This window comes from Muscardinus avellanarius (assembly GCF_963383645.1).
Source record: "Muscardinus avellanarius genome assembly, chromosome: 18".
NCBI classification, from domain to species: Eukaryota; Metazoa; Chordata; class Mammalia; order Rodentia; family Gliridae; genus Muscardinus; species Muscardinus avellanarius.
The window spans coordinates 41,130,124-41,141,849 of NC_137804.1; the positions used below are offsets into that span (position 1 = coordinate 41,130,124).

General features: G+C 57.9%; 1 protein-coding gene across 1 annotated transcript; it reads left to right on the top strand.

Annotated features, from left to right (window-relative positions):
• Window positions 1-1,866: 1,866 nt before the first annotated feature.
• On the top strand, window positions 1,867-7,575 carry PGLS (6-phosphogluconolactonase; the record flags this gene model as incomplete). The annotated part of the gene is made up of 5 exons (XM_080715844.1): window positions 1,867-2,178; window positions 4,263-4,370; window positions 4,963-5,064; window positions 5,881-6,021; window positions 7,438-7,575. Exons 1-5 carry the CDS (start codon window positions 1,891-1,893, stop codon window positions 7,573-7,575), a joined length of 777 nt encoding a protein of 258 aa, XP_080571970.1. The 5' UTR covers window positions 1,867-1,890.
• Window positions 7,576-11,726: the final 4,151 nt, after the last annotated feature.

Consider the following 11,726-nt stretch of genomic DNA (forward strand, 5'->3'; position numbering starts at 1 on the left):
CGCTTGTAATCCCAGCATTTGGGAGGCTGAGACTGGAGGATCGCGGTGCACCAACAGCCTCAGCTATTTAGTGAGACCCTCTGCAACTCAGTGGGACCCGCTTTCAAAATAAAGACTAGTGTGCACCTATGTCTACACAAGTTTTATCCCATTATGATGTATGAATACAGTGCACCAATAAAAAAATAAAATAGGGCAGGGGGTGTGGCTCGGAGGTCAAATGCCCCTGGGTCCCATCCCCAGACCCACAATAAATAAATAAATAAATAAATAATAAATGGAAGAGTTTTGAAGACTGAATGAACAGTATTGTGCCAGTTCTGGCCAGGGCCCTGTTCACGGCACAAGCACATGGTTCCCTCTGTGTGTCTCTCTCTGTATAAAGCCACCAGGACTCAGTTGTGGAGTTCCTCCCTAATGACGCGCTAAAATCATTTCCCAAAGGCCCATCTCTAAACACCATAGTAAGACTTTTTTTTTTTTTTTTGGATATGGGGATTGAACCCAGGGGCATGCTACACCCCAACCCTTTTGATTTGAAACAGGATCTAAGTGTCCAAGGCTCTCACTAAATTGCCGAGGCTCTTCTCAAACGTCATTTCCTCCTGTCTCAGCCTCCCAGTACTGGGATTACAGGTGTGTGCCACCATGCCTGGCTGAGCACTGCCACCTTAATATTGCATCTTCTAATCCATGAACATGGGATGCCTTTCCAGTTTTTAGGGTTACTTTTACTTTTCAGCAAAACCTGAACAGTCTTCGGTGCGTAAGTCTTGTACTTATATTATTAATGCCTGGGTATTCCCTATAAAGCTCAACTCCCTCTGAACTGTCTCACCCAAAGAGGCAGCCCCGCCCCCCACTCATGCCTTTACCCTCTTCCAATCTGTGTGTGTCTGTCCTCTCACCCGTCTGCAAGCTCCTTCCCACAAAAGCCAGGCGGGAGGCTTTTTAGTCCCGAGAGGGGCAGAGCAGCTCCCAGACAGCGCTTTCTAACGCAATTCAACAGTAACGTTTTCAGCTCCTACTATGAGCCACCAGTGAACAAAAATCCTCCTCCTAATGGGGCTTATATTTTATTACTTATTTACTTTGGGGACTGGAGACTGACCCCAGGAATAATCTACCTGTGTTATATGCTCGGTCCTTTAGTAGTAGTAGTAGTAGTAGTAGTAGTAGTAGTAGTAGTAAAAAACAGGGTCTCACTTAGTTGCTGAGGCTGGCCTCGAACCTGCAACCCTTCAGTCTCAGCCTCCCGAATACTGGCATTACAAGCAAGAAGCCATGATGTCCAGCTAGGACCTTTTATTTTAATTGAGAGACAACAAACAGCAAACAAGATAAATGTTAAAAGATGTGGATGCTAGGCGTGGTGGTGCACCCCTGGAATCCCGGTACTAGGGAGGCTGAAACAGGAAGATCAAAGGTTTGAGGACGGCCTCAGCAACTTGGTGAGACGCTCGGCAAGCTAGCGAGACGCTGTTTCAAAATAAAAAATAAAATAGAGCTGGAGGTATATCTCAGAGGTAGAATGCCCCTGGGTTCGGCCTAAAAAAAAAAAAAAAAAGCAGAAATTTCAAAGCCCACCCACATGCACCTTTTCCTACAAAATCTTCCCCCATCTCTCGCTAGCTCCACACCACGTACCCCTTCTGGGTTCCTTTATTGGGCGCCCTCTGCCACCTTGAGGCTGAGAAGGGTAGAATCCCTGGCCCAGGGGAACGCTCAGGGCACCGCGGGCAAAGGTTCAACGCGCAGGCCGGCCCCATCCGCCCTTTCCCGTCCCGGCTTCACCGGCGGGAGTGCGCATGTCTGCGCAGGGTGGCGAGGGCCAGCCCGCGCATGCGCAGTGGAGCTCCCCGGGAGCGCAGCCGCCTCCCCGCCGTCGCCATGGCCGCGCCCGCGCCGGGCCTCATCTCGGTCTTCTCCAGCCCGCAGGAGCTGGGCGCGTCGCTAGCGCAGCTAGTGGCGCAGCGGGCCGCGTGCTGCCTGGAAGGAGCCCGCGCTCGCTTTGCGCTCGGCCTGTCGGGCGGCAGCCTGGTCTCCATGCTGTCCCGCGACCTGCCTGCCGCCGCCGCGCCCGCCGGGCCCGCCAGCCTCGCGCGCTGGACCCTGGGCTTCTGCGACGAGCGCCTCGTGCCCTTCGATCACGCCGAGAGCACGTACGGCCTCTACCGGGTGAGAGCTACGGGGGCCGCCGGGGGTCACGCGAGGAGGGCCACGCCCACTGCCAGGCTGCGGGGCCCTGGGTGGTCACGCCGGGACGCCACGCCCACCGCCCGACCACGCCCACCACCGGGGCCACGCCCCTCGGTCCCGGGAGGCCTCACCCGGCCCCGGGCGCTGACTGCGGGGCTGGGAAGCCGCTGCCCCTGTCCTGAGGTTCCAGCTGGTTACACAGGCCTCTCCGTCCACCTGGGTGGCCTGCATGGCCAAAGGCCGTTAAGAAACACAGAATAACCCTTTGCCCCTCGAGGCCCGTCTGCACCCGCGCAGCATGTGAACCCTATGCAGCCGGGCCTCAGTTTACCCACCCTTAACCTGGACTAGTTCCCCCTGGTCTCCAGGCAGCTTGCTACACTAATGGCCTCCAGCGCTCGGCGTGGGGCTCCAAGCTCGAATGGGATCGGGAACTTCCCTGCTTCACACGCAGGGAGACTGAGGCTTGGAGGAGTCTCGGGTCAGCTCCGATGCCTCTCGGTGTACCTAGGGGGAGGTGGGAGGGCGGCGGGTCCCGGAGCCTCAGACTGGCTGAGCCAGGCCACCTGTGCTCTGCGCGACACCTGGAGCTGACTTCGGTTTCTTCATGATGAGACCCGGGTTACAGAGGACTTACCAACTGTCATCTCAGCTGAGCGTGGTGGCGCATATCTCTCATTCCAGTACTTGGGAGGCTGAGACGGGAGGATCGCAGGTTCGAGGACGGCCTCAGCAAGTAGTGAGACACAGCAACCTAGCAAGACCCCGTTTCAAAATAAAAATAAAATAGGGCAAGGAAGGGGTGTGACTTAGGGGTAGAAAGCCCTTGGGTTGAATCCTCATTGCCAAAAGAAAAAAAAAAAGGTATCATCTCATGCGTACCCACAGTGTAGTCAGAGGCTGGTATGACACTCCCTTCACAGGTGGGGAAACAGGCCGGCGGAGCGCTAACCCCGTCGCCTAGTGAGCAAAAGAGCCAGGTTCTGAGCCTGCGCAGTCCAACTTTACAGGCAGCAAGGAATGCTTGTCTTGTGGTGGACAAGAGGCTCACAATGGCTCACAGTGTCCTCCTTTTCACTCATTTTCCCAAGAGCTTCATTAAAAGGCGGGCTTTGAGCCAGGCGTGGTGGCGCACGCTTGTAATCCCCGCATTTGGGAGGCTGTGGCCGGAGGATCACGGTTCGCGGACAGCCTCAGCTACTTAGCGAGGCCCTCTGCAACTCAGTGAGACCCTGTTTCAAAATAAAGAATAAAAAACAAGGCAGGGGGTGTAGCTTGGAGGTCAAACGCCTCTGGGTTTCATCCCCAGACCCCCACACACACAAAAAAAGCGGGCTTTGGCCAGGCGTGGTGGCGCACGCTTGTAATCCCAGCACTTGGGAGGCTGAGACAGAAGGATCGCGCAGGTTTGAAGCCAGCCTCAGCTACTTAGTGAGGCTCTCAGCAACTTAGTGAGACCCTGTTTCAATATAAAGAATAAAAAATAGGGCTGGGTAGCCGGGCGTGGTGGCACACACTTTTAATCCCAGTACTTGTGAGGCTGAGACAGGAGGATCGTGGGTTTGAGACAGCCTTGGCAACTTAGCAAGGCTCTCAACAATGTCGTGAGACCTTATTTCAAAAACAATGTCCTGGGATCCTCTGCCCCGAGACGCAGTGTCGCCCATAGCTCAGGAGTCTTGGCTGGGCCGTGACTGACCTCTATTTATTTATTTATTTATTTGTTTGTTTATTTATTTATTTTGGTGGCACTAGGGGTGGAACACAGAGACCTTCTACCTCCGGGCTATACTCCCAGACCTATTTTATATTTTATTTGGAAACAGGGTCTCACTAAATTGCTGAGAGCCTCACTAAGTAGCTGAGGCTGGCTTTGAACCTGTGCGATCCTCCTGTCTCAGCCTCCCAAGCGCGGGGATGACAAGCGTGCGCCACCACGCCCGGCGTGACTGACCTCCCTGTGCCGCACGCAGTCTCCCCAGCCATTGAGGAGTGCGGTGACGGCACTGTTTGCAGGGCCAGGCAGTGACACCCTCTGCCTCTCGTCCCTCTGTCTGCCACAGGCGCATCTGCTCTCCAAACTGTCCATCCCGGACAGTCAGGTGCTCACCGTGAACCCCGAGCTGCCCGTGGAGGAGGCGGCCGAGGATTACGCCAAGAAGCTGAGGCAGGTGGGTCCCGGGAGCGGCCTGGGGAGACGGAGCCGGCCGAGGTGGCCGAGAGTGCCTGGCAGACCCCTTTGAAGAGCCCACCTGGGGAGCGCGAGGGTCACCTGGTCTCCGACGGGGCAGGTCCAGGTCCCTACGTGTCTGTGACACAGTCGTATCTCAGACCTGGGCCAGGCGGGCGGGTATAAGATGGAGCCTCAGAGAATGTAGTCCATCCCTCAGAAGCCGGGTGAGGGGTGTTGGCTGTTGGGGCTCTAACCGTCCCTCCGTATGGGCAGGACGTGGGGAGCAGGCCCCGCGGTGGTCACGCGCTGGTGTAAAGTGCGTTGTGTCTGCGTGGAGCCTCTGCAGCCCTCCATCGCCTGGAAGTCGTCTCCTCATGATCTGGGGATCTGGTGCCGTGGACGTGCTGTGTCCACAGCTGTGCTGAACTGTTCAGGGAATAAGGAGAAGAAGAAAGTCTGTGCGTCCCCCCGTTCTTGTCGGTTAACCGTGAGGGCGCAGAAGCCCCTGTGTGTCCCTGTTTCTTTTTCTTAGACTCGGGGGCCCCGGGAGCCCTTGGCCTCTCTCTGAGCTGTCTTCCCCCTGCTTCCAGGCTTTCCAAGGAGACTCCATCCCAGTTTTCGACCTTCTGATCCTAGGGGTGGGCCCTGATGGCCACACTTGCTCCCTCTTTCCAGGACACCCCCTCCTGCAGGTGAGAGGACCCAGACCTGCTGGCGTGCATCCCCGCGCCGCCGTCTGGGGCTTCAGAGGGAGGGCTGCCTGCAGCGGGGGGCAGTGTGCCCAGAATGGGTTCACGGCAGCCTCCACCCACATGCACGCCCTCGCGAAGCCCCAGATCGTCCACCTTGGGCTGGGCTGGGACTCGGTGGTTGGCCACTTGCCTAGTGTGCACAGGGCCCTGAATTCAGCCCCCAGCATGGTGCCAGCAAAAAGGACAGGGACCTTAAACAACCCGCCATGGGCTTGAAAGGATGGGCGGGAAAATGGCTGGACCAGGCCTGATGTACAGAAATACTCAACACAAACAAGTGCTATTGTAGCCGGGCGTGGTGGCGCACGCTCGTGATCCCAGCACTCGGGAGGCTGAGACAGGAGGATCATGCGGCCAGCCTCAGCTACTTAGTGAGGCCTCTGCAACCCACTGAGACCCTGTTTCAAGATAAAGAATAAAAAATAGGGCTGAGGGTTGCCGGGCGTGGTGGCGCACACCTGTAATCCCCGCGCTTGGGAGGCTGAGACGGGAGGATCGCACAAGTTCGAAGCCAGCCTCAGCTACTGAGTGAGGCTCTCAGCAACTTAGCGAGACCCTGTTTCCAAATAAAATATAAAAAAGGTCTGGGAGTGTAGCCTGGAGGTAGAAAGCCCCTGGGTTCCACCCCCAGCACCACCAAAAAAAAAAAAAAAGGGGGGGGGGGCTGAGGGTGTAGCCATCCTCAATACCGCAAAAAAAAAAAAAAAAAAAAAATGGCATTGTCCTCTTTCCTTACCGCCGGCCTCTCTTCCCCAGGAGCGAGAGAAGATCGTGGCCCCCATCAGTGACTCCCCAAAGCCGCCACCACAGCGGGTGACACTCACCCTGCCCGTGCTGAACGCCGCGCGCACGGTCATCTTCGTGGCCACTGGAGAAGGCAAGGCCACCGTTGTGAAGGTAACGGCCAGGGACCCCAGGAGGGGTGTGGGCCCCCGGGGCAGAGTGTGGCCCCAGACACGGTGTGTTAGACGTGTCAGGGCTGAAGATAACCCAGCGATTCTGAGTCAGTGGGGAAATCGAAGCTGCAATTACAGGCAAATTAGGAATTAACAAGTATGAATGAAAATGGTACAGCCCAAAGCTGTAGTACTCAGGTAAATTTATAGTACTGCAGTGCATTTAAAAATTATTAGCCAGGCGTGGTGGGCACGCTCGTGATCCCAGCATTCGGGAGGCCGAGACCGGAGGATCGCGGTTCACAGACGGCCTCAGCTACTTAGTGAGGCCCCGTTTCAAAATAAAAAATAAAAAATAGGGCAGGGGCTATAGCTAGGAGGTAGAATACCCCTGGGTTCCATCCCCAGACCCGCAAAAAAAAAAAAAAAATTTAATAGGCTAGGTGTGGTGGTGCACGCTCGTGATCCCAGGACTTAGGAGGCTGAGACAGGAGGATCGCAGGTTCTCAGCCAGCCCTAGCTACTTAGTAAGGCTCTTCACAACTCAGTGAGACCCTGTTTCAGAAACTGAAAAGACTAAAAATCAGGGCTGAGAGTATAGCTCGGAGGTAGAATGCCCCTGGGTTCCATCCCCAGTACCGGGGGAAAAAAGAAAGAAAGAAAGAATAAGGCCAGGCGTGGTGGCGCACGCTTGTAATCCCAGCATTCGGGAGGCTGAGACAGGAGGATCGCGGTTCACGGACGGCCTCAGCTACTAAGTGAGGCCCTGAGCGACTCTCTGCAGTCCTCTCGTCCCAGCCTCCCAAGTACTGGGATCATATGCGTTTGCCACCACGTCTGCCTCATAAATACAGTTTTATTGGACCGTAGTGAGATCCATCTGTATCCAGATGGAGGTTAAGGTAGCAGAGCCAGGTAATAGCAACAGAGACCGGACGGTCTGCAAAAGTGAAGATAAAAAAGAAAGAAGTCAAAGCTGGCCTTAGGGTTGAACAGCTACAGATGACGAGGGGAGCACAGCCGGGCCCTACAGACTGTCTGAAGCCAGGGCAGCCGAGAAGGGCGGAGTCGTTCGGAGGGTACGCGGCGAGCATCCCTGATCCTCTGAAGTGCCTCGAGACCCCAAACGTCTTGAGCACCAACATGACGTTCCCAAGCGGACGGTCCCACACCGGGAAACTGTGCCGTACACAAAATGGTAACACAGAAAATGTCCCTCCGGCTTTGAGGAGAAGGCGCCCCTCAAACAGCGGGCACCCCATGCTGGGTCTTGGGGCTGCCTGCAGGACGCCTCATTATGATGCGGTTTTCCCGAGCCTGGGAAGATCCCAGATCAGGAGCGGCTGGGCCTGCGCGGGGTCGGGACGCCGGGCGGCGGCCTCCCACCTGAGCGCGGCCTCCCGTCCCCTCCGCGCAGCGCATCTTGGAGGACAAGGAGGCCAGCCCGCTCCCGGCCGCGCTGGTCCAGCCGCACACCGGGAAGCTCTGCTGGTTCCTGGACGAGGCGGCCGCGCGGCTCCTGACCGTGCCCTTCGAGAAGCATTCCACACTGTAGCCGCGGAGGGACGCCACTGCCGGGACCACACGGGGCCAGGGCCTCCGGGCCAGGGCCAGGCCTGCCCACCCACCCAGGCTCGCCTGGGAAAGCCTCTGGTGCTGCGGGCGCCCCGGGGCCTCCAGCTCTGCCTGGGGGCGGCCTGGGGCCACCTAGGTATTAAAGCGAACGTGCACAAGTCCCCCGGCTCCTGGTTCTTCATAGCCCCGGGACCTGGCCTGTCCCCGAGGGGCGGAGACACGCTCCCCCAGCGCCCGCGCCAAGGCCCCATTTCTCCTTGTGGCCAGAGAGACACAAACTGGGCCGCTTCAGATCATGGGAATGTAGCCACATTGAGTTGGCGCATGCTCGTGAGCCCGGGAGGCTGAGCTGGGGGACCGCAGGTCCATCCTAAGCTGACAGTCTCAGCAATTTCGCGAGGCTCTCCGTCACTTTTTTTCTTTTTTCTTGTGGTACTGGGGCTACACTCCCAGACCTATTTTACCTTTTATTTGGAAACAGTCTTACCAAGTTGCCGAGAGCCTCACTAAGTAGCCGAGGCTGGCTTCGAACCTGCGCGATCCTCCTGTCGCCGCCTCCCAAACACGGGGATTACCAGCGTGCGCCTCCACGCCCGGCTGGCTCTCTATAACTTCGACCCTATTTCAAACTAAAAAATAAGGGTCAGCTTTAGCGCAGTGGATACTTCCTCCACTGGTTTCCAAACTAAAAAATAAAACCGGGCTGCGGGTGTAGCTCAGAGGTAGAAATCCCCTGGGTTCAATCCCCAGTACCAAAAAAAGAAAAGAAAAGAAATTTACTTGGGCCTAGAGGTAGAGGTCAGAAATCCGGAGTCAGGGTGTGGACAGGGCTGATTCTCTGGAGGGTGGGGGAGAATTCCTTCCAGATCTTTCTCCAGGCCTCGGGGGGCAGCTCCCTCCGTCTGTGGCGTCCATTGGCTCGGACGTGTCAGCCCCTCTCCTTCCGCCCTCCCGTGACCTCTGTGTGTGTGAGTGTGTGGTACTGGGGGTGGAACCCATGGACCTTCTATCTCTGGGCTACACCCCCTACCTGTTTTATTTTTTATATGGAAACAGTTTCACTGAGCTGCTTAGAGCCTCACTAAGTGCTGAGGCTGGCTGAGAACCTGCGTCCCAGCCTCCCAAGTGCGAGGATGACAGCGTGCGCTGCCGCGCCCGGCTACCCTCAGCCCTTTTTATGTTTATACTTTACTCTTTGGTACTGGGAATTGAACCCAGGGGCGGTCTACCTCCAGGTTCCACCCCCAGTCCTTCGTATCATTTGTTTTGAAACAGGGCCTTGGTAGGTTGTTGAGGGCCTCACTAACTCACTGAGAGGGGCCTTGAACCTGTGATCTTCCGTCTCAGCCTCCCAAGTCCTTGGATTACAGGGGTGGGCCACCCACCGGGCCTGGCTCCTTGGGTTCTTGAAAGCACAGCTGCGGCTGGATTTTGGAGCACCCCCAGCCCGGGGCCATCTCATCACAACAGCCTTAAGACCCTGTGCCAGGTGGCCTCCTGTGTGGCCCGGGGTCAGGCCGGGCTGTCCTGGGCGGTGCCATTCCTTCTCGGTTCACCGCCTGGGCTCTGGCGCTCAGGCTGCAGCGTGCCCCTGCCTCGCCCAGGGCACTGGGGGGCTCGGCCTGCAGGGGCCCGGGGGAGGGCGCCCTGAGGAAGCCCCCACAGGCCAAACGGGTGGAGGCGGCCACCCAGGGCGGGCACAAAGCCAAAACCACAGAAAGTGAAGTTTCCTGGACACCTGGTCCTTGGTGGCTGGGAGGGGAGGGTCAGGAAGGGGGCAGTGCGGGCGGCGCCCTGGGCACGCCCCTCCTCCTCCCCCCTCCAGCTGTTGCTTTAGGGAGGTGCGTGTCCTTTCTTGCCCCCCACCCCCAGGGCCCTAGCACCCTCTCCCCTCAGGGCCCAATTCTCCGCTTACTGCCTGACACCTGGCTGTGTATTGTGACCCGGCTGGTGGCCCCCACCGCGGCCTGGTTCTGTTTTGCAATTTTCCATCCTCGGTTCTTGACTCCGGGCCTGGTGCACAGCAGTGCCAGTTGAAAGAAGAAGTAAACCCTGGGGCCTGCACGCACGTCGCACGCAGGCGTTACTGTTGCGGTAACAAGATGGAGGCTCAGCCCTTTCTCTGGAGAGGACCCAGGGCGGCCGCAGCACTGGCACCACCTCTTCAGGGCTATGGTTTCTTGCTGGCCGATCCCTCGTGGGTCTGCCTTATGGTCCAAGGTGGCTGCTTGTGCTCCGCCATCGTGCCTGCATCCCAGCCACGGGAAGAGGAAGAGGAGGAGATTCGTTCTCAGGAAACATCCCAGGATTCACCCCAGACTCTTCCCTTCACGTCTGTGTCTCCAGACTACGTCACATGACCCCAGGCAGCAGTAACAGATGGGGCTCAGTCCCGCCTGAGGGGCTTGCGGGCCCCACCGTCATCCGGGACCTTGCGACATCACGCGGTGCCAGTGGCGTGGGGGGGTGACCTCTGCGCTGACCTGTTCCTTGCCGTGGGCACCCGCCGGGCTCTCCTCCAGCCAGGCGCCTGGGCCCCCAGAGAGGACTTTGGGGGCAGCCAGAGCCAGGGCCGCCCTCACCCCCTTCACCACGCTTCAGCCCAGAGCACGACGCCCTTCACCCCCTGATTCACTCAGGCGGTCAGTCAGCAAACGCGGTCTGCTCTGCACCGAGTACCACGGCCGGCCAGCCTGGCACAGGCCGCCGAGGAGCGCCTGCTCCCCAGTGCGGGCAACGCCGGGAGCGCGGGCTGCGGGGCCAGGGGGCCAAGGCTTAGCGAGTGGGGGCCCGCAAGGTGGGACTGCGGGCCTGGGGGGAGCCGGACCGGGAAGAAGCGACCCCTTTCAGAGAAATTTTAAAATGAGCAGGCGCAGTAGCAACGCCTCTAACCCTAGTACTTGGGAGGCTGAGACAGGAGGATGCCAGGTTCAAGGCCAGCCTTAGCAAATAGCGAGACACTCCTCAACCTAGCAGGACCCCGTTTTAAGATAAAATCGGGCTGGAGGTGTAGCTCAGAGGTAGAACGCCCCTGGGTTCAATCTCAGGACCACACACGTGCGTGCGCACACACGCAGACACACATGGAGCCAGGTGTGGTGGCACACTCCTAGAATCCCAGGACTGGAAGGGCTGAGACCGGAGGATTGCTAGTTTGAGGCCAGCCTCCAGAACTTAGCAAGGCCCTCAGCAATGTCGTGCAACCCTATTTCAACATTAAAAAAAATAAGACTGAGAGTGTACCTCAGTGGTAGAATGTCCCTCAGTCCAATCCCCAGCACCAAAGCAAAACTAAATAAAACCCAACAATGGAATTTGGGGCGGGGGTGCAGTTCAGTGGTTAGCGCTTGTCTGGCCTGTGGAGACGGGTTCTATAAAAAAAAAGAAAAGAAAAAAAAACCTGGTGGTTTTGTGCATGCCATAAATCCCAGTACTTGGGAGGCTGAGACAGGAGGATCTCAGGTTTGAGGCCAGCCTCAGCAACTTAGTGAGACCCGGTTTCATAATAAAAAGGGCTGGGGGGGGTCGCTCAGAGGTAGAATATCTTGGGTTCAACCTCGAGAACCAATAAATAAATAAACAAAAACAGCCGGGCGCGGTGGCGCGCGCTTGTAACCACACATTCGGGAGGCTGAGACAGGAGGATCTCCGTTCTTGGACAGCCTCAGCTACTTAGGCCCTTCGCAACTCAGTGAGACCCTATGTCAAAATAAGGAATAAAAAATAGGGCTGGGGGTGTAGCTCGGAGGTGGAATGCCCCTGGGTTTATCCCCAGTACTGAAAAAAAAAAAAAAAAGATAATCTGGGGTCTACTGCGCAGGTCCGAGCCCTCAGCCTGGTGCCCTGGGCAGGACTGGATCCTCTCGGGGTCCAGCTCCACCCAGCAGGGTGGGCGCAGCGGGGGAGTGGGCGCCAGCCATGAGGTCCCCCTGCCTGCCTCCCCACAGCCAGCAGGTGCGTCCGCCCCCAAGCTTCCCCGGGGCCGCCCCAGGGGAACCACCGGCCCTGGCGCCTGCCCCTGGGGAGGGGGCGCAGGTGCCGGGCTGCGGGCGGAGACCGGGGCCCAGAACTCGACCCGACTGGGGACGCAGAGGCCAGGCCCCCACTGCACCTGCGGAGCCCCGGCCCGGG